Below are 16,502 nucleotides of genomic sequence, written 5' to 3'. Positions count from 1 at the left end.
ATCAGTATCTCTTTATGACAATAATATGGAAAAGATAGTTACTTACATCATCTCTGGGTGGAATGTGAGTTGATTCAAAGGAGTGAGGAGTATTTCTTAGTCTGCTACTTGAGGCATCCAAAGGAGAATTTTGGGCAACTTGCACTAAGGTTGCTACCTCTTCGTCACTCATTCCAGGATTGACTTGGTGTACCAATACCTTTAATAAACCACATACACCATCCATCTTCTTCTCTAATGATGAGACCCGAGGTATAGTTCTTGGCTTGCCTCGTCTACAAATTTATAAAATTCCTTTGCACCTTCGTTAGACCCCATGTTTTGTCCATCAACTTGTGTAGCATCTCTGAATCTATCACGTAACAACTCATCAATGTTATCATTACAGTTATATTCACCATCTGTGTCACTGTCAACATCCATAGCAACAAGTGATTCCCCATGATTAAACCACCGCCTATAACCTTTTATGAATCCGTTGCATATTAGATGGTCATACACCTCATCTCTCCTTAACCAAAGTCTATTACAACACTTTGCACATGGACATTGAATTTCTTCCTCTTGAGGAACTCCCGTTGATGAAAAAGCAAAATATAAAATTTTTTCTATACCAAGTTGATATTCTTTTTCATGACGTGGTGTATCCATCCAATCCTTGGACACATCCATCAAAAACCTGTATATTTCAAATAGATAGCTATGTTACTAGTTTGAAGTCCTTACTGCTAGTCTCACTAACTGCGAGTCTAGCTTCCTAATTAACTAAGACAATATTGTCCAAGTCTCTAAAATACTTTGAAGGCATTGGACATAAATAGCAAAGAAAATTAAATTTTAGCAATTCTTAAAGAAGGTTCTGAAGTGAGTGCCTTAGGAAAGCACTTAAGTTGTACACATAACATCAATAACAAGTTAATAGATGTTTTCAAATTCGCATGAACCAACCTTAATTGCTGTCTTAATCTGTACCGCAACAGCACCAAAGTAGTAGCGCAGCAGAAGCAGAATTAGAGAGGTAGCAACGGCAGGGAATAGTAATTCGGCAGTAGATAATTAGTACCACAGTAACAGCAAAGCAGTACCATAGGAGCAGCAAAATAAAAGAAGTGGTCGTAGTAGTGGATAGATAACTATCAAAAGTCTGAACAAAAATAGACTTAGACTTAAGTAAATACTAAAATAGAAGAAATGTGCATTGATTATATTGACTAATGTATATATAATATAGTGTATGATGCATGAATTTATTAGCCTTTTAGTTTAAAAAAAACACCAATTAGTATTAATTCAAATGTAAGATAAATTCTAATAATATTTTGTGAAGGAACTTTAAGAGTGTGTTTGGAAAGCATAAAATTAAAATTCTCTTGAGAATTAAATTTTTTTTCTTGCCTTAAAGCATAAAAAATACATGAATATAAACTCTTTTGAGAATTTTAATTCTCATCTTCAACCAGGGTGAAGTGGCCCCTAACACTTGTCAGCCTATGTTTTATTTTTTTTAATAATTTAATATTTAATTAATTAATTTTTGTTGTATGTGTTAAGTATTTGACAAGCTAAATTAAATTATTAAATTTTCTTAAGAGAAGACAAAGACAAGAAAAAGTGCATTCCTAAATAGTTTTTATTTTACTTTTCTTATGAGTTGTCTTACTCTTGAATGGAGGGAATGGGTCGGAGAAACATCTAACACAAACCCTGAAATTATGTCTAAGGTAAACAAAAATTAAAAGGAGTGCTATTTAATTTCATGATATTATTTGCCATTATATAGATGCAACAGCAGCTAATTAATTGATTGGTTAATTTTGAATCGCACATGTCTCTGTTGTGATTGATTGCAATAACAATGCAAGTGGCTCAGGTATTATCGAACACTTAAACTTAAACAATACCTGATTCATATAGTAATAACTCCCTGGAGCATATATAATAGGTAGTCATAGTTGAATTGCATGTATATAAGAATAATAATAACGAACAATATTAACATTAGATTTTATTGTTGTGAGGATTTTATTATTGTGAAGATTTTAGAATAATAATAACGAGAAATATCATCATTATATTTACTTATCAGTTCACTACTTTTGCAAATCAAACACTATAATAAGCTCAATATTAAATCTATGTAATTCTATCTTCATCATAAAATAACTATAATTGTCGTAATCTTACACAATTAGCTAGAAATAAAAGAGTTTAATGTTAGATTGATCAAAATCAATTAATGAAGATATTCTTCCATTGTTCAATAACAGCCAATAATATTATTCAACCTAAAAGATTTGCTATAAAATATATGCAGAATAATATAATATATCTTATTCAACCCTCTTTTTTCTTACAGAATTTTCTGACCACGGTAATCACCTTGGAAAGACATGAGCATGAGCGAGCAACTCAGAACATATGCTTAATCCTGTAGTGTCCTTTTCTCACTTTCTTTTCTATTCTCAGTCTGCAAAATATTTTCAAGTAGCATTCAGAAAATGCAATATGAAAAGAATAGGAACTCCACAACCCAAACAACCACAGATTAGAACCTCTGAAATCTGAATGGATGAACAATTCTAATTATTGACATCAAGATTCACATCAATTAAGAATATAAAATTTTCTTAGTACACAAACAATAAATAGAATGAGAACACAAAAATGAAGATGAAACTTTGTTAGAATCTTGTGGAAGAAACTGAAATTAATAACAAAACAGTTAATACTAGAGAAAAAAGAGTTTCAAGGGGGAAAAGACAAAGGACTCATTGGGCAGAAAAATCAAAAGTAAACAAAAGTACTTGAAATCCAGTTATTCTTCTGCAAGAAAGTTTTTTTTTTACGAAGCAAGCATAGCTGGTGTTGAATATCAGACTAGAGATATAGGTTGTATATAAGTTATTCTGAGAGATATAGGCATTATATAAGTTATTCTGTTTTGATATAGTTTCTGTTTTTAGATATCTGATTCTGTTGTATCTCCTAGTATTAAGAAATTTTATTTCTGTACCTATATATATATATTGACGCTGAGAGATGATTGTCTCAAGGAATTCATCCAAAACACAATCCTTGTCTCACTCCATTCGTGTATTTCAAGTTAGTATCAGAGCGGGTCCCGACCCAGCTCTGGTTTCTATTTGTTTTTCTTCTTTTCCGACTGCAATCTCTCAGCCGTGTTCCTTTTTCCCACCAGCTGACACTATCAGCTGTGTCTCTTCGTCAGAAACCGTTTTTTCGGCCAAAACCTTGTCAAACATCAGACCTACTCCGAAGCAACCCCAGAATTAGAACCGGAAAGCCAAGTTCGGCCTGTCCCCAAAATTTCACCGCCGTCAACCGCCGCACGCGCCGCCCCTTTCCTACGCGTGGTCCTCACGCGCCTCCACTCCAGACGCACGTGAACGTCACGCTCCGCTGCCTAGGCTTTTTCCGGCCCTCGTTTCCCTTCTGCAGGTATTTTTTGGCCGTTTCTGAGTGTCTGTCATCATGTCTTCTGAGGTAACCTCCGACACCAACTCCAATGGTGGCAAACCGGCTGTTCTAACATTTGTTGTTTCTAGAACCGCTACAATGACCTCTGAAAAATTGATGAGTGCCAAAAATTACCTTTCTTGGGCTGATTCTGTGGAACTTTGGTTCATGGGCCAAGGCTATGAAGACCACCTTACTAAATCTGTTGATGATGTTCGCACCGCTGAAAAAATCACTTGGAAGAAGATTGATGCCTAGCTAGGTAACCTTATGTGGCAGACTATTGATCCACCAAAGCTGACTATGTTTCCGGCTTACAAAACTTGTAAAAATGTGTGGGACCGTGCTAAAGCTTTATACACTAATGACATTGCAAGACTTTACCATGTTGCTAAGAAGCTGTGTAGTTTACAGCTTCAAGGAACTGATATGGAATTTTATGTTGGGGCTGTGGAAGCTATCATGGAAGAGTTTTCGACTCTCCTTCCTTATGTGTCTAATGCTGATGACCATCATGCTCAACAGGGAAAGCGGTTTTTGGTACTTACATTACTTGGGTTGCCAGCTGAACTTGAATCTCTTCGACAACAAATATTGGGCACCTCACCCGTTCCTTCCCTTGCGAACGTATTTGCATGACTCTTGCAATCCGGCCCCTCTCTTAAGACCCATACTTTCGACCAAACTGCATTGGCATCCCAATCTTCTTCTCAAGTGTCCTTTCAAGTGCCCACTCGCGGCGGTCGTGGGGGTCGTGGTAATCGTACTCGCCTTCGTTGTACCTATTGCCATAGGATTGGTCATACTTAGGATAAATGTTATGCTCTCCATGGTCGTCCTACCAAGGTAGCTAATGTTGTCCAAACTAATGAGCCATCTGACGTTTACTTCGCCACACAACCACAAGGGATATTTGTCTCTGGCAATGATTATGATGAGTTTCTCAAGTACCAAGCTTCAAAGCAGGCATCTACTCCCGTTGCTTCGGTGGCCCACTCTGGTAATTCTGTTGCTTGTATCTCTCATTCCTCTTCTCTTGGACCATGGGTCCTTGACTCAGGTGCTTCTGATCATATTTCTGGTACTTCTTCTATCCTCTATAAACTTGAACACCCTGCATTTCTTCCTTCTATCACTTTGGCTGATGGTTCTAAAATTGGTGCTAAGGGAATAGGTCAAGCTATTCCTCTTCCTACATTACCTTTGAAATCTATTCTTTACATGCCCAATTGTCCTTTCAATTTGATTTCTATTAGCCAACTTACTCGTTCTCTTAATTGTTCTGTTACCTTTTTTTGCTGACTCCGTTATTGTGCAGGATCGAGGGACGGGACAGACGATTGGTACAGGATGTGAGTCTCAAGGACTGTATCGGCTTGCTTTACCCACTACTACTGTGTCTTCTGTTGCTGCTGTTGAGTCTCCGGACGTGGTCCATTGTCGCCTGGGACATCCCAACCTCTCGAAGTTACAAACTATGGTCCCGAGTTTATCTCGTCTTGCTACCTTAGAGTGTCAAACTTGTCATTTAGGTAAACATATTCGTAGTTCTTTTTCAAGTCGTGTCAATACACGAGCTGCGTCTCCCTTTTCTGTTATTCATTCTGATGTATAGGGACCTAGTCGTGTTACTTCTCATTCTGGTTTTCGTTATTTTGTCACCTTTATTGATGACTTTTCTCATTGCACTTGGTTATATTTAATGAAGGACAGATCTGAATTATTTGCACATTTCAAGTCTTTCTATTCTGAAATTCAAAACCAATTCAAAACTTCAATTAAAATTTTACGAAGTGATAATGCTCGTGAGTATTTTTCAGCACCATTTTCGTCTTACTTGTCCTCCCAAGGCATTCTACATCAGTCGTCTTGTCCTCATACCCCTCAACAGAATAGTGTGGCTGAGCGTAAACATCGTCACTTGATTGAAACTGCTCGCACTCTTCTTATCCATACTCATGTTCCCCTTAAGTTTTGGGGTGAGGCTGTTCTGACTGCATGTTATTTAATTAATCGTATGCCTTCTTCTATTTTGCAAAATCAAGTTCCTCATTCCATTTTATTTCCTAATGAGCACATTTTTTCTCTTCCACTATGAGTCTTTGGTTGTACTTGTTTCATCCATGATCTTACCCCAGGCAAAGACAAGTTAACTGCTCGTTCTATCAAATGTGTTTTCTTAGGGTACACTCAATTTCAAAAGGGTTATCGTTGTTATTCTCTAGCTCTTAATCATTTCTTCGTGTCTGCAGATGTCACTTTTCTTGAGAATACCCCTTTTTTCTCTGCACCCGACATCACTTCACCTTCCATTACAGAGGTGCTTCCTGTTCCTTACTTAGATGGGCCTCCTATTCCCACAAAGCCTCTCCAGGTTTATCATCGCCGCCCACGGCCTGCAGTCCAAGATAACTCATCTCCTGAACCCGTGGTTGAACCGTCCTTGGATCCTTCTTCGGGAGTTAGCAGTAGTCCTCCTATTGCTCTCAGACAAGGTACTCGTTCCACCCGTAATCCTAATCTTATTTATAATTTTCGTAGTTACCATCGTTTATCATCTTTGCACTATGCTTTTACCTCCTCCTTGTCTTCTATTTCTATACCCAAAATAACAGCAGAAGCTCTTTCACATCCAGGGTGGCATCAGGCTATGATTGAGGAGATGTCTGCCTTACATTCTACTGGTACTTGGGATCTTGTTCCATTGCCACTGGGCAAATCTACCGTGGGTTGTCGTTGGATCTATACTATTAAGGTCGGCTCAGACAGAACCATTGATCGATTAAAAGCCCGCCTTGTGGCTAAGGGCTACACTCAAAACTTTGGTTTGGACTATGGTGATACCTTCTCTCCTGTTGCAAAGATGGCCTCTGTTCGTCTCTTTCTTTCTATGGCTGCCATTCGCCATTGGCCTCTTCATCAACTTGATATTAAAAATTCTTTCTTACATGGTGATCTCGAGGAGGAAGTATACATGGAGCAACCTCCCGGGTTTGTTGCTCAGGAGGAGTCTTTCGGCTTAGTATGTCATTTACGCCGATCTTTATATGGCTTGAAACAATCCCCTCGAGCTTGGTTTAGTCACTTTAGTACTGTTATTTCTAAATTTGGCATGATTCAGAGTGAAGCAGAGCATTTAGTTTTCTCCCGTCATTCTTCCTCCACGACCTCCATATATCTGGTTGTTTATGTGGATGATATTGTCATTACTGGAGATGATCATGAGGGAATCACTCAGTTAAAATAGCACTTGTTTGATCACTTTTAGACTAAGGATATGGGGAAGTTAAAATATTTCCTAGGAATTGAAGTGGCACAATCTAATGCTGGGATCTGTATCTCACAGAGAAAATATGCTCTGGATATTCTTGAAGAAACTAGAATGTTGGATTCTGGACCTGTAGATACACCAATGGATCCCAACACAAAACTTAGTCCAGATCAAGGAGAACCTCTTGCAGATCCTGGTAGATATCGCAGATTAATTGGCCGATTGAATTATTTGACAGTCACTCGGCCAGATATTTCATTTGCCACAAGTATCCTAAGTCAGTTTCTTGACTCCCCATGCAATAGTCATTGGGACGCAGCTGTTAGAGTCCTTAGATATATCAAAGGTGCTCCAGGAAAAGGTTTGTTGTATGAAGATAAAGGACATAACCAGATTGTTGAGTATACTGATGCAGATTGGGCAGGATCTCCATCTGATAGACATTCTACATCTGGTTATTGTGTTTTTATTGGTGGAAACTTGATATCTTGGAAGAGTAAGAAGCAAAATGTTGTAGCAAGATCTAGTGCGGAAGCTGAATATAGAGCTATGGCACTTGCCACATGTGAACTTATATGGTTGAAGCAATTAGTTAAGGAACTTAAGCTTTGTGAGCCGAGTAAGATGGAACTGGTGTGCGATAATCAAGCTGCCTTACATATTGCTTCCAACCCTGTGTTTCATGAACGGACCAAGCACATAGAGATTGATTGCCATTTCATAAGGGAGAAGTTGCAAAGTGGGAAAATAGTAACAACCTTTGTCAACTCCAACGATCAACTTGCAGATATTTTCACCAAAGCTCTCTGGGGTCCTCGGATACAATACATATGTAACAAGCTTGGTGCATATGATTTATATGCTCCAGCTTGAGGGAGAGTGTTGAATATCAGACTAGAGATATAGGCTGTATATAAGTTATTCTGAGAGATATAGGCTTTATATAAGTTATTCTGTTTTGATATAGTTTCTGTTTTTAGATATCTGATTCTGTTGTATCTCCTAGCATTAAGGAATTTTATTTCTGTACCTATGTATATATATTGATGCTGTGAGATGATTCTCTCAAGGAATTCATCCAAAACACAATCCTTGTCTCACTCCATTCGTATATTTCAAGTGCTGGGAATCTAATTGTAAGTAGTTCTCTGATAAAAATAAAAATAAAAAAAATAAGTGAAAAATAGACAGGGACAAGAAGGTAAAAACAATACATATTTTAAGCTAGATAAGTAACAAGGATCAAATTCTTTGTAACAACATTACATGCATATTTAAAACAAATGCCTATTTCTGCTATTGACTGCTAGGAACGAGTTAAAACAGTAGTATTAATTTGGTTTCAACTTTCAATAGACATGCAGCTTTTCAATTTTCTTCTGAGTTTAATAAAAATTATTTGTAGCATGCTCTATGGATTATAATTAGTCAAACTTCAAAGATTTAGAGTTGTATTACTAATTATGACATAAATGAAACACTCGTATATGAAATAACATCAAATAGCGTGCTATGGTGAATCAATTCTATTAACACATTCAACAACAATAACAAAGCCTTGTCCCACTAAGTGGGGTCGGCTACATGAATCAAACGACGCCATTGTGCTCTGTCATGTATCATGTCTACAGAGAGACCGTTTACATGTAGATCTCGTTTGACCACCTCATGGATGGTCTTCTTAGGTCTTCCTCTGCCTTTCGCCTTTTGTCCATCTTCCATCTCATCCACCCTCCTGACTGGATGTTCTATCGGTCTTCTTCCCACATGTCCAAACCACCTGAGACGCGATTCAACCATCTTTTCCACAATGGGTGCTACTCCAACTCTCTCCCTTATATCTTCATTCCTTATTTTATCCAATCGCATATGACCACTCATCCATCTCAACATCTTCATCTCTGCCACACTCAACTTATGTTCGTGCTCCCCTTTAGCCGCCCAACACAACACAAAAATAAATCAATTCGGCATTTAATAACATCAGTTCTATTCTATTCGATAATTCCATAGCACCCAAAAATAATATTAAGCAAACAAAATAAATCAATTCAGCTAACACATTCAACACAACACAACCACAACCAACTCATATGCACTGGTTTGATTACAGAGACTTGCTACTTAAATTAAACTTCAACTCTCTTTTGTTTTTTGGTTTGATTACAGAGTTTAATAAATAAGGTTTACCAGCTCTCAAAACCAGCAATGAAGCATCGATAGAAGGGCCCCGGCCTGCACGAGGAAGGGAGCGACACGGAAGGGGTTAAGGGTTTCCAGCGAGGGAAGGGGGCGGCGACAGAGGGAGCATCGACGGAGGGTTTGCGACGGCAAGTGAGCAGAGGGAGTCACCACCAGAGAGTCACCGCAGAATGAGGGTTAGGGGTGCCGAAAGAGGGATTGCCGGCGGAGGCGTTGCAAGCGCAGCGACGTTCTTTGCGGAGTGATGTGGTACTTCGTGGAGCGCTGGGGCTCTTCAGAGTGTCATCGTCGCGGAGTTAAGGTGAGGGTGAGGCACAATGAAGAGAGGGCTTAGGGTTATCTTCTGAACGAGTTGGGCCTTAATGTTTGAAAGAGTTAGGGCTTAGGGGTCTTTGAAGAAGGAGAAAGATAAACTTTGAAAGATAGTAATAACTCAGACATTTTAATTTGAAGGGTACGAGCTCTTTAAAATATTTTTTTAGGAAGGCTACACTTTTAAAATACCACAATAATAAAACCCTGTTGTCACGCTTTAAAAGCGTGCCGGTTTCTCTCTATGGACGCTTTTTTAAGCGTGACAAAAAAAATATGACTAAATCTCGAATCAATTGCCATTTTCATGAAAACGTAGTCATTGACTATTTTTGCCACGCTTTTGAAGCGTTGCAAAAAAAAAGTGGCCAAATCTCTATTCAATGAGCACTCTCATAAAAACATAGTCATAGACTTTTTTTCTTGTAGTGTGATTTGGACTTAGTGAATAGGGAGTAATCATTCTTCAACTGTTTATAGCCATTAGCAATAAGGATTGAGCATGGTTTGATATTCCATTGTCTATTAACTTGTTTAAGTCCATATATAGACTAATTAAGCTTGCAGACTATGTTACGTGAAGAAACGGGCAGGCCTGGTGGAGGTTTCATTTACAGAGTCTCTCTTAATTATAGGTGCAAGAAAGCTTTGTTGACATCCCGTTGGTGGCAGACAACGGTGACTTTGACCATAGGACATAAGGTATCTAAATAATCCAACCAATACGTTTGTATGTAACCCTCTCCGATCTGTCGTGCCTTATCTCTTTCTACTGTTCCACTTGGATTAAACTTCACTTTGAAGACTCATCGACAGACAATGGCTTTCTTGCCCGATGGTAAAGGAGTAAGCAAGTGCCAAAAGCTCTGCATTTATGGCCTTTTTCCAACAACCTTGGGTTATGGCTTCTTCATATGTGACGGTGGTAGAAACAGCAAGAGAAAGTGATTGGTGGACAAAGAAGAATATGAAACTTATTTTGGTATCGGGTATTTACATTTAGATGATTGCATAGGCTGCCAAGTAGTGTTGCTATTAGCACATTGAAAGTCTTTCAAATACACTGATAGTCTCCTTAGTCTACTGGATTTCCTGACAGGCATTGTTTGTTCTATGCCTTCTACATGCATCTGTTCATTGGGAGGGAGTGATGTCATGCTTGATGGTTGTGTAATATTTGTAGGCAAATTTTATGGTCCCTTTGAATTTGGCATCCAATTTGCCCAACTTACCTTTTATCGTAAGCATTAAATATTTAAAAATTATTTATTTTTATACTTTTTAAATTAATATTAATTTTTATTCATTTTTAGCAAATTAGGTAAATACATATAAGCACTATAGGAATCACTATTTGTAAGTGTCAGGATGTAATGTATGCTGAATTATGGGAGGGTCATGTTCATTTGTATTGATAGGAGGTGTGGGATTAATGCGACGTGAGTTTGACTGTGTATTCTAATGGTAATGTATGTATAGTATGTGAATGGATCTGTCGCTGGGGGAGGTATCACTGGCATATCTATAATAGTGGAATTAGACTAAACAGATTTATTTTTGAAAGGAAATTCAGATTCATAAAAATTGACATTCTGAGAGAGAAATGTTTTCTCATTTTCAAGTCTTATAAAAGAAATCCTGTCTTGTTTTCATCTCATATAAAAGAAATCCTTTGACTCCCTCTTGGTATCCACGGAAACAACACCTACTAGATCTTGCATCTAATTTCTTCCTACTTTGAGCTAAAGTAGATGCAAAGGCTAAACAACCAACCATTCTGATGAGTAAGGTCAGGTATTTGGCCATGTAGCTTTTGAAATGGGAAAATATTTTGTATAGTAGGACTTGGAATTCTATTTATTAAATGAACAGCATGTGAAACCAAGTTACTAGCTGAATGCTGATTATACATAAGCTAATCACTAGTTACCTATTTCAAGTTAGTTAAAGTTAGGCGTGTAGAATCAGGTAATATAATCATTGAAATTTATAAACCAAGTTCAGGGCATGAATACTCGAAAGTTTTTCAGAGACACGAGTAATACAATAATCATGCAAATTGGAAATGAATACTTCCACCCCAGAATGGATATAGTCCAGATAAACAAGATCCATTTAGTAAAATCATCCACAAAAAGAAACAAACGCCCAACAGCATGAATCAAACATAATGGAGCAAAGTAAAAATGCTTATAGGTGCAATCAGAGCACAACCATTCTGCACAGTTAAAATCCAGCCCATCCAGCAGGGGGGGTAGTTGATTTCTTCTCAAATGCCTTTGCTTCACCAAATGCCTGAGAATTACTCCCTTCACCAGGTCTTGGCATCTGTGGGGTACTAGCTCTTACAGCACTGAAGTTATCAGATCCAAAACCCCACGAATCGAAGTTAGCAGCAACTGGAGCAGGCTGCGGCTTCTGCTGGGTATTTCTAGTCCTGACAGATTTTGAAGTATTGTCAGCTGAAAAGGAGGTTTGTTGTCGTGGTTCCTCAGGAAAAGCCTGCCATGACTTTGGTTCTGAACCAGGAGTCTTCCTCTCAGTTTTATCCTGCTGAAGTTCCCAAACGGTTTCGCCAATCTGCTCCTTCTGCAGTTATAATGCAACAGTATCTGTTTGTTAGAAAGCACAGGCTAAAGAAATTTTCAGCAAGGCAAATGAGTAGGATATGAAAATTACAAAATGGTATTACCGTGGATGCAGATGATGTAAGTGCAGGAGAGGTCCTCATACCCTCCCTATTTGGTGAGGGAGTTTTTGCTGCAAGTGCCTGTTTTAGATCCTGTAATTCTTGCCTTTGCGATCTGCATATAGCAGAAAGCTTTTCATACTTTGAAGTGATTTCAGCTTTGGCTATGTTTGCTTCCTTCAACTGCCCTTTCAGTTTCTCCACCTCAGCTTCTAATGTTTCTTCCCTTTCAGACTTAAGTCCAGGACTGAGCTTAGCAGTATCAAATTCTGCAACAAAAGTGTTAAAAGCATGATCCTGAAACGTAGCTGTATTGTCTATATTTGACAATCCCCTCTCATTCATCTGACCTTTATCCTTAAAAAAGTTCAATTCGAAATCCTTGGATGATGCAGTGTCAGGCTTGTGTGACTTTCCATGTACACTGCTTTTTACTGAATGAGTTGGTGCGTTGGCCACTTTGTTAGTACCAACATTTTTGGGTAACTGATCATTCTCTGGATGAACTCTATCATCCTTTAATGTGTTATTGTTACTAGATGGTTCTTCATCAAATACAGGTTTACTCTTTTCCTTGGAAACGATTGAATCATTTGCATGCTGAGTGGACCAGAAAGCACCAAGCTGCCCCCCATTTCCACCACCCCTAGAAGCAACAGATGCCTGGACCGATGGTTTGGATTCTACAGATGAAGGCGGGGGAGGTGGATTCCTGCTAGGTGCTGGGTGTGATTTGTTAGTGGACATTGAAGAACCTGCCAAAAATTAGCTACAAATAAATCCTTCATATTTGGGATAAAATTAATCATTTACTAAGAGCTTCTAGACTCTAGTTACAATGCACATCAAGTGCCACAATTTGAGTATTCTGAGATGACAAAACTAGAGACTCAATCAATTAGTTAGTAAAAAATGTATCACCTTCCGGATGGTTGGAAGCAGGCAACTCAGGTGGCCTGTCAGGCAATGACTTCTGTAAAGTAATAGGTAGCTGCTCATTAACACGAAACCAGACCTGTAACCATAGTAGAACATCAACGTCAGTAATTGATTGCCCTAAATTGAGTACCTATGAATGCAGTTGATGGATGATCTAAGACCAACCTAAATTGATGGAGATGAATGGCCAATCAAGCAAAGCTTGCCTGCGTGATATCTGGTCTGTCATCTGGTCTAGCTTGAAGCATGTCTCTGATTAAATCCGTGACTGATGAACTGTATCTAGGCAAATCAGGAATGCGGTAGTTTCCATTTAAGACTTGGAGCTTTGATTCCCCGTCAAAAGCACTTTTGAAATAGCATATGCGAAAAAGGAGACACCCTAGTGCCTAACATAATCAATGATAATACGATTCGTTAACTAGCTACAACTAGGGAGGAAAATGCATTTATCATCAAAGACGTGAAAAATTTTGGGCTCGCATTACTTACCCATATGTCCACTTTCTCGTTGATGACTTCTCTAAGGAACAGATCCCACATCTAAAATGCATACAGAAATGTAAATTCATATCACTCATTCTATAAATTTATAACCTAGTTTAGAGGAACACATCTTAGCTTACCTCAGGGGCCCTGTAGGCAGGGGTTGTGTACTTCCTGATATTGTCTTCCTCGATTCCCATTTCTTCTGGCTTCTCAAAACGCTTGTGATTGGTGGAAGTGCTTCCAAAGTCACACAACTTCCATAAACCATCTGAACCTAATAAAAGATTCTCTGCTTTCAAGTCTCTGGAAAATCAAAGAATAATTTTATTAAAGTAATATAATAAAAACAAGACCATGTGACTGTTAATTGCATGGATATAAATCTGTGGTGCTCAATATCTAGCATTTAGAAGATAGACTGACAACAAAAAGATTCTTTATAGAATATTTTACAGCAGAAAATCAAAATGAACAAAAGCTTCATATTTTGCAAATGGTTTAGTACAGAAATATTTTCAGAAAAGGAAATAGAATAATACAAAGAGATATTTACGACAATTATACAATTTTACTAGCTAGTGTTGTTACCGGTGAGCAATAGGTGGGAACTGGCAGTGCATAGCAAAAACTGCATTACATACATCCCTGAAGATTAAGAGAACCTGGTTCTCATCAAAATAACCTGCTCCTCGGCTTTCCAGCACACTAACAAGAGACTTCTCGCAATATTCCATTACAAGAAATGCCTCTTTTGTCCTACCCATATCAAATATTGTATGAGCATGAAGTGTGACTACATTGGGATGTCCTACCAGTGACTTCATCACAGATATCTCCTTCTTTGCCAATGCAAGTGATTCATCATCATTGCATATGATGTGCTTCAACGCATATTGCTTTGACATATGGAAAGCATCACGTGCTAAGTAAACACAAGAGAACCCTCCTTCTGCGATGGCCTTCTGGACATTTATCTTAAGATTGCCGACATCTATAACTCGGCCTTCAAGGCCAGCTGCCTCCTTGTGTGTAAATGGGTTAAATCTCCACATTGTTTTATGGAAAGCTAATTAGGGTTGCTGCACATGGAATTAAATGACACATATTTAATAACTCTTGCTATTAAATATATAAGATTTCATTTCCACTAAGCATGTCAGTTGTTGCTACTGTAATATCTACTATGTGATTTCATGTACACACCACTAGATCTAAGTTATACAGTGTTAAAAAACAAATAAGAAAGTTCCACGGATCATATTCATCATAATTCAACATCTTTAAAAGTATACCAATAAGCATCAGACCCAGATCAAAACTACTTCCATTTAATAAATAACAACATGAACTAAAATAGTTAAGAATAGTTTAAATAATTCAACTCTTGAAATGACTCGTAAAACTGAAAGAACCACTCCAATAGGATCCAACACCGAGGTAATGTATCACCGTTAAATTCTCAATCATAACCGACATGTCTAAAGAGATCCAATAACAACACAACGGCAATAATCACTTCACAAATACCAATAAGAAGAAATCAGAAACGAAAGTGAACACCCTACCTTAGGAAGAAAATTTTCCACTGATTGCTCTTAAGAGATCCTTCAATCCAAAATTCAGCACAAATCGAATAGTAGCATCACGCCTTCGATCTGCACCGAATTCAAACACCAACCAAACAGCTACAAAGATCGCGCAACTGAAAATGAAAAATAATAATACAAAATTCAGAAAGAAAATCACAACGCAAATCCCACAAAAACAAACCAGAATTTATTAATGTTCCAACAAAGATAACAGAAACTTTACGAAATTCAGTATCAAATCTCGAGGTGCTACCTGTTGCAGGTAGACTGAGGGATCGAGAAAGCTCGTTGGGGAGACGAATCGAATCTAGAAGTCCGCCATAAACGCAACGGATTGGGCTTCACCTGCTGCTTTATCTTGAGATTTACCAAAGTGAGAAGAAAGGAAGCGTGAGGGAATATATAGTGCGCGAAGGAAGATCTGGACCGTCAAGATGCGAAGGAACGCAGGTCCCGTAAATTTAGTGGTGATAGATGAGGGTGCAGGATGGGCGTGAGTTCAGTGGAAGAGAGATCATTGTAGTGGAGAATATGGGAAGAGTTGTTTCCCGCTATGTATGGAAAGTGGGGATTTTTACGGAAATAGAGTGGTTAAACTGTTAAAGTGTCGTTTTATTCACTTGATCTGGATACGACGCGGTGACGGCCTGACGGGTGAGACGTCGTTCCAAATTGAATTTACAAATTATATTTATGGGTATATGTATCTTGTGTCCTAAATTATATTTATGAGACGTCGTTTTATTCCACATATTAAATTTATAAATTAAAAAAAAATGCTAAAAATATGAAAAATTTAAATTTTTAATATATTTATTTTATATATATTAAATAAAAATATTTAAAATTTGTTACTAATGATAACTTATCATGGCACATATTAACTAAATTTTTTGTTCAATTAGTTGGTGCTATTCTCCCAAATAAAAAAAAGCAGTTTGGTTATTGTCGACTATAAATATTAACCAATGTAATTAGTCATCTTTTAAATATTAATTTTTATTCAGTTTTTAGAGAATAGAAAAAATAAAAAATAAGTAACTTTTTTTATTTTTTAAATAATTAGTACATAAAAATAGGTATTCAAATTAATTAAATAATAATAAATCATTAAAAAAACATATTAAAAGTTGAATTTTAAAAGATAAGTAGCATTTTTTAATATCAATTTATATCATTATACATACTAGTGGTTCTACCGTTTAGTCACTTTCTTATTATTTTTAAAAAATTAAATTTTATATATTTAATTTTAAATTTTAAATTTGATATCAATAATTTAAAATAAAAAATAAAAATTTCAGAAATTATTTAACATTTAGAATATATAAAATAAATTAAATTAAATAAGGTATGATAAAAAAAATTTTACGTTATTATTATGCATAACAAAAATATAAGAGCAATATAAATATTTACAAATAGTACTCATAAAGTAATTATTTATAAATATTATTAAATTTATTTATTTTTAAATTCTATTTAATTTAAAACAAATATAACAATCTAAATTAAAAGTATTTTTTATATTCAT

At 37.0% G+C, this 16,502-nt stretch overlaps 2 protein-coding genes and 1 pseudogene across 3 annotated transcripts; 2 read left to right on the top strand and 1 right to left on the bottom strand.

Moving 5' to 3' along the window:
• Positions 1-3,747: 3,747 nt before the first annotated feature.
• LOC148549218 (uncharacterized) lies at positions 3,748-6,724 on the top strand. Its single transcript, XM_088495698.1, has 4 exons — positions 3,748-4,104; positions 4,288-4,656; positions 4,796-5,009; positions 5,730-6,724. Exons 1-4 carry the CDS (start codon positions 3,748-3,750, stop codon positions 6,722-6,724), a joined length of 1,935 nt encoding a protein of 644 aa, XP_088351824.1.
• A 120-nt stretch (positions 6,725-6,844) lies between these two features.
• On the top strand, positions 6,845-7,621 carry LOC148549217 (secreted RxLR effector protein 161 pseudogene; annotated as a pseudogene).
• Positions 7,622-11,231: 3,610 nt separating this feature from the next.
• On the bottom strand, positions 11,232-15,521 carry LOC107613244 (Protein kinase superfamily protein). 2 transcript variants are annotated; one of them, XM_088496141.1, is made up of 10 exons: positions 15,222-15,521; positions 14,945-15,081; positions 13,968-14,458; positions 13,517-13,682; positions 13,383-13,433; positions 13,097-13,279; positions 12,873-12,966; positions 12,302-12,706; positions 11,955-12,220; positions 11,232-11,851 (listed from the first exon to the last, which is right to left on the bottom strand). In XM_088496141.1, exons 3-10 carry the CDS (start codon positions 14,429-14,431, stop codon positions 11,489-11,491), a joined length of 1,992 nt encoding a protein of 663 aa, XP_088352267.1. In that variant the 5' UTR covers positions 14,432-14,458; positions 14,945-15,081; positions 15,222-15,521; the 3' UTR covers positions 11,232-11,488. The 2 variants fall into 2 exon arrangements, with proteins under 2 accessions (XP_088352267.1, XP_088352266.1); XM_088496140.1 differs by having other exon boundaries at positions 11,955-12,706.
• Between the last annotated feature and the right edge of the window lie 981 nt (positions 15,522-16,502).

This window comes from Arachis ipaensis, chromosome B8 (genome assembly GCF_059453495.1).
Source record: "Arachis ipaensis isolate K30076 ecotype BB chromosome B8, ASM5945349v1, whole genome shotgun sequence".
Lineage (NCBI taxonomy): Eukaryota > Viridiplantae > Streptophyta > Magnoliopsida > Fabales > Fabaceae > Arachis > Arachis ipaensis.
Note: the sequence above shows the minus strand (reverse complement) of the source record. Positions and strands in the feature narration are given on the sequence as shown.

Bases quoted from the DNA above. Each gene is read 5' to 3' on its own strand.
- LOC148549218 (XM_088495698.1), top strand. From the start codon at position 3,748: ATGTGGCAGACTATTGATCCACCAAAGCTGACTATGTTTCCGGCTTAC. The intron at 4,657-4,795 runs GCTATTCCTCTT...GTTATTGTGCAG, and splicing joins GTGCTAAGGGAATAGGTCAA to GATCGAGGGACGGGACAGAC. The intron at 5,010-5,729 runs GTAAACATATTC...TCGTGTCTGCAG, and splicing joins GTGTCAAACTTGTCATTTAG to ATGTCACTTTTCTTGAGAAT.
- LOC107613244 (XM_088496140.1), bottom strand. From the start codon at position 14,431: ATGTGGAGATTTAACCCATTTACACACAAGGAGGCAGCTGGCCTTGAA. The intron at 13,280-13,382 runs GTAAGTAATGCG...TGATTATGTTAG, and splicing joins ACGAGAAAGTGGACATATGG to GCACTAGGGTGTCTCCTTTT. The intron at 11,852-11,954 runs GTAATACCATTT...TTATAACTGCAG, and splicing joins TTACATCATCTGCATCCACG to AAGGAGCAGATTGGCGAAAC.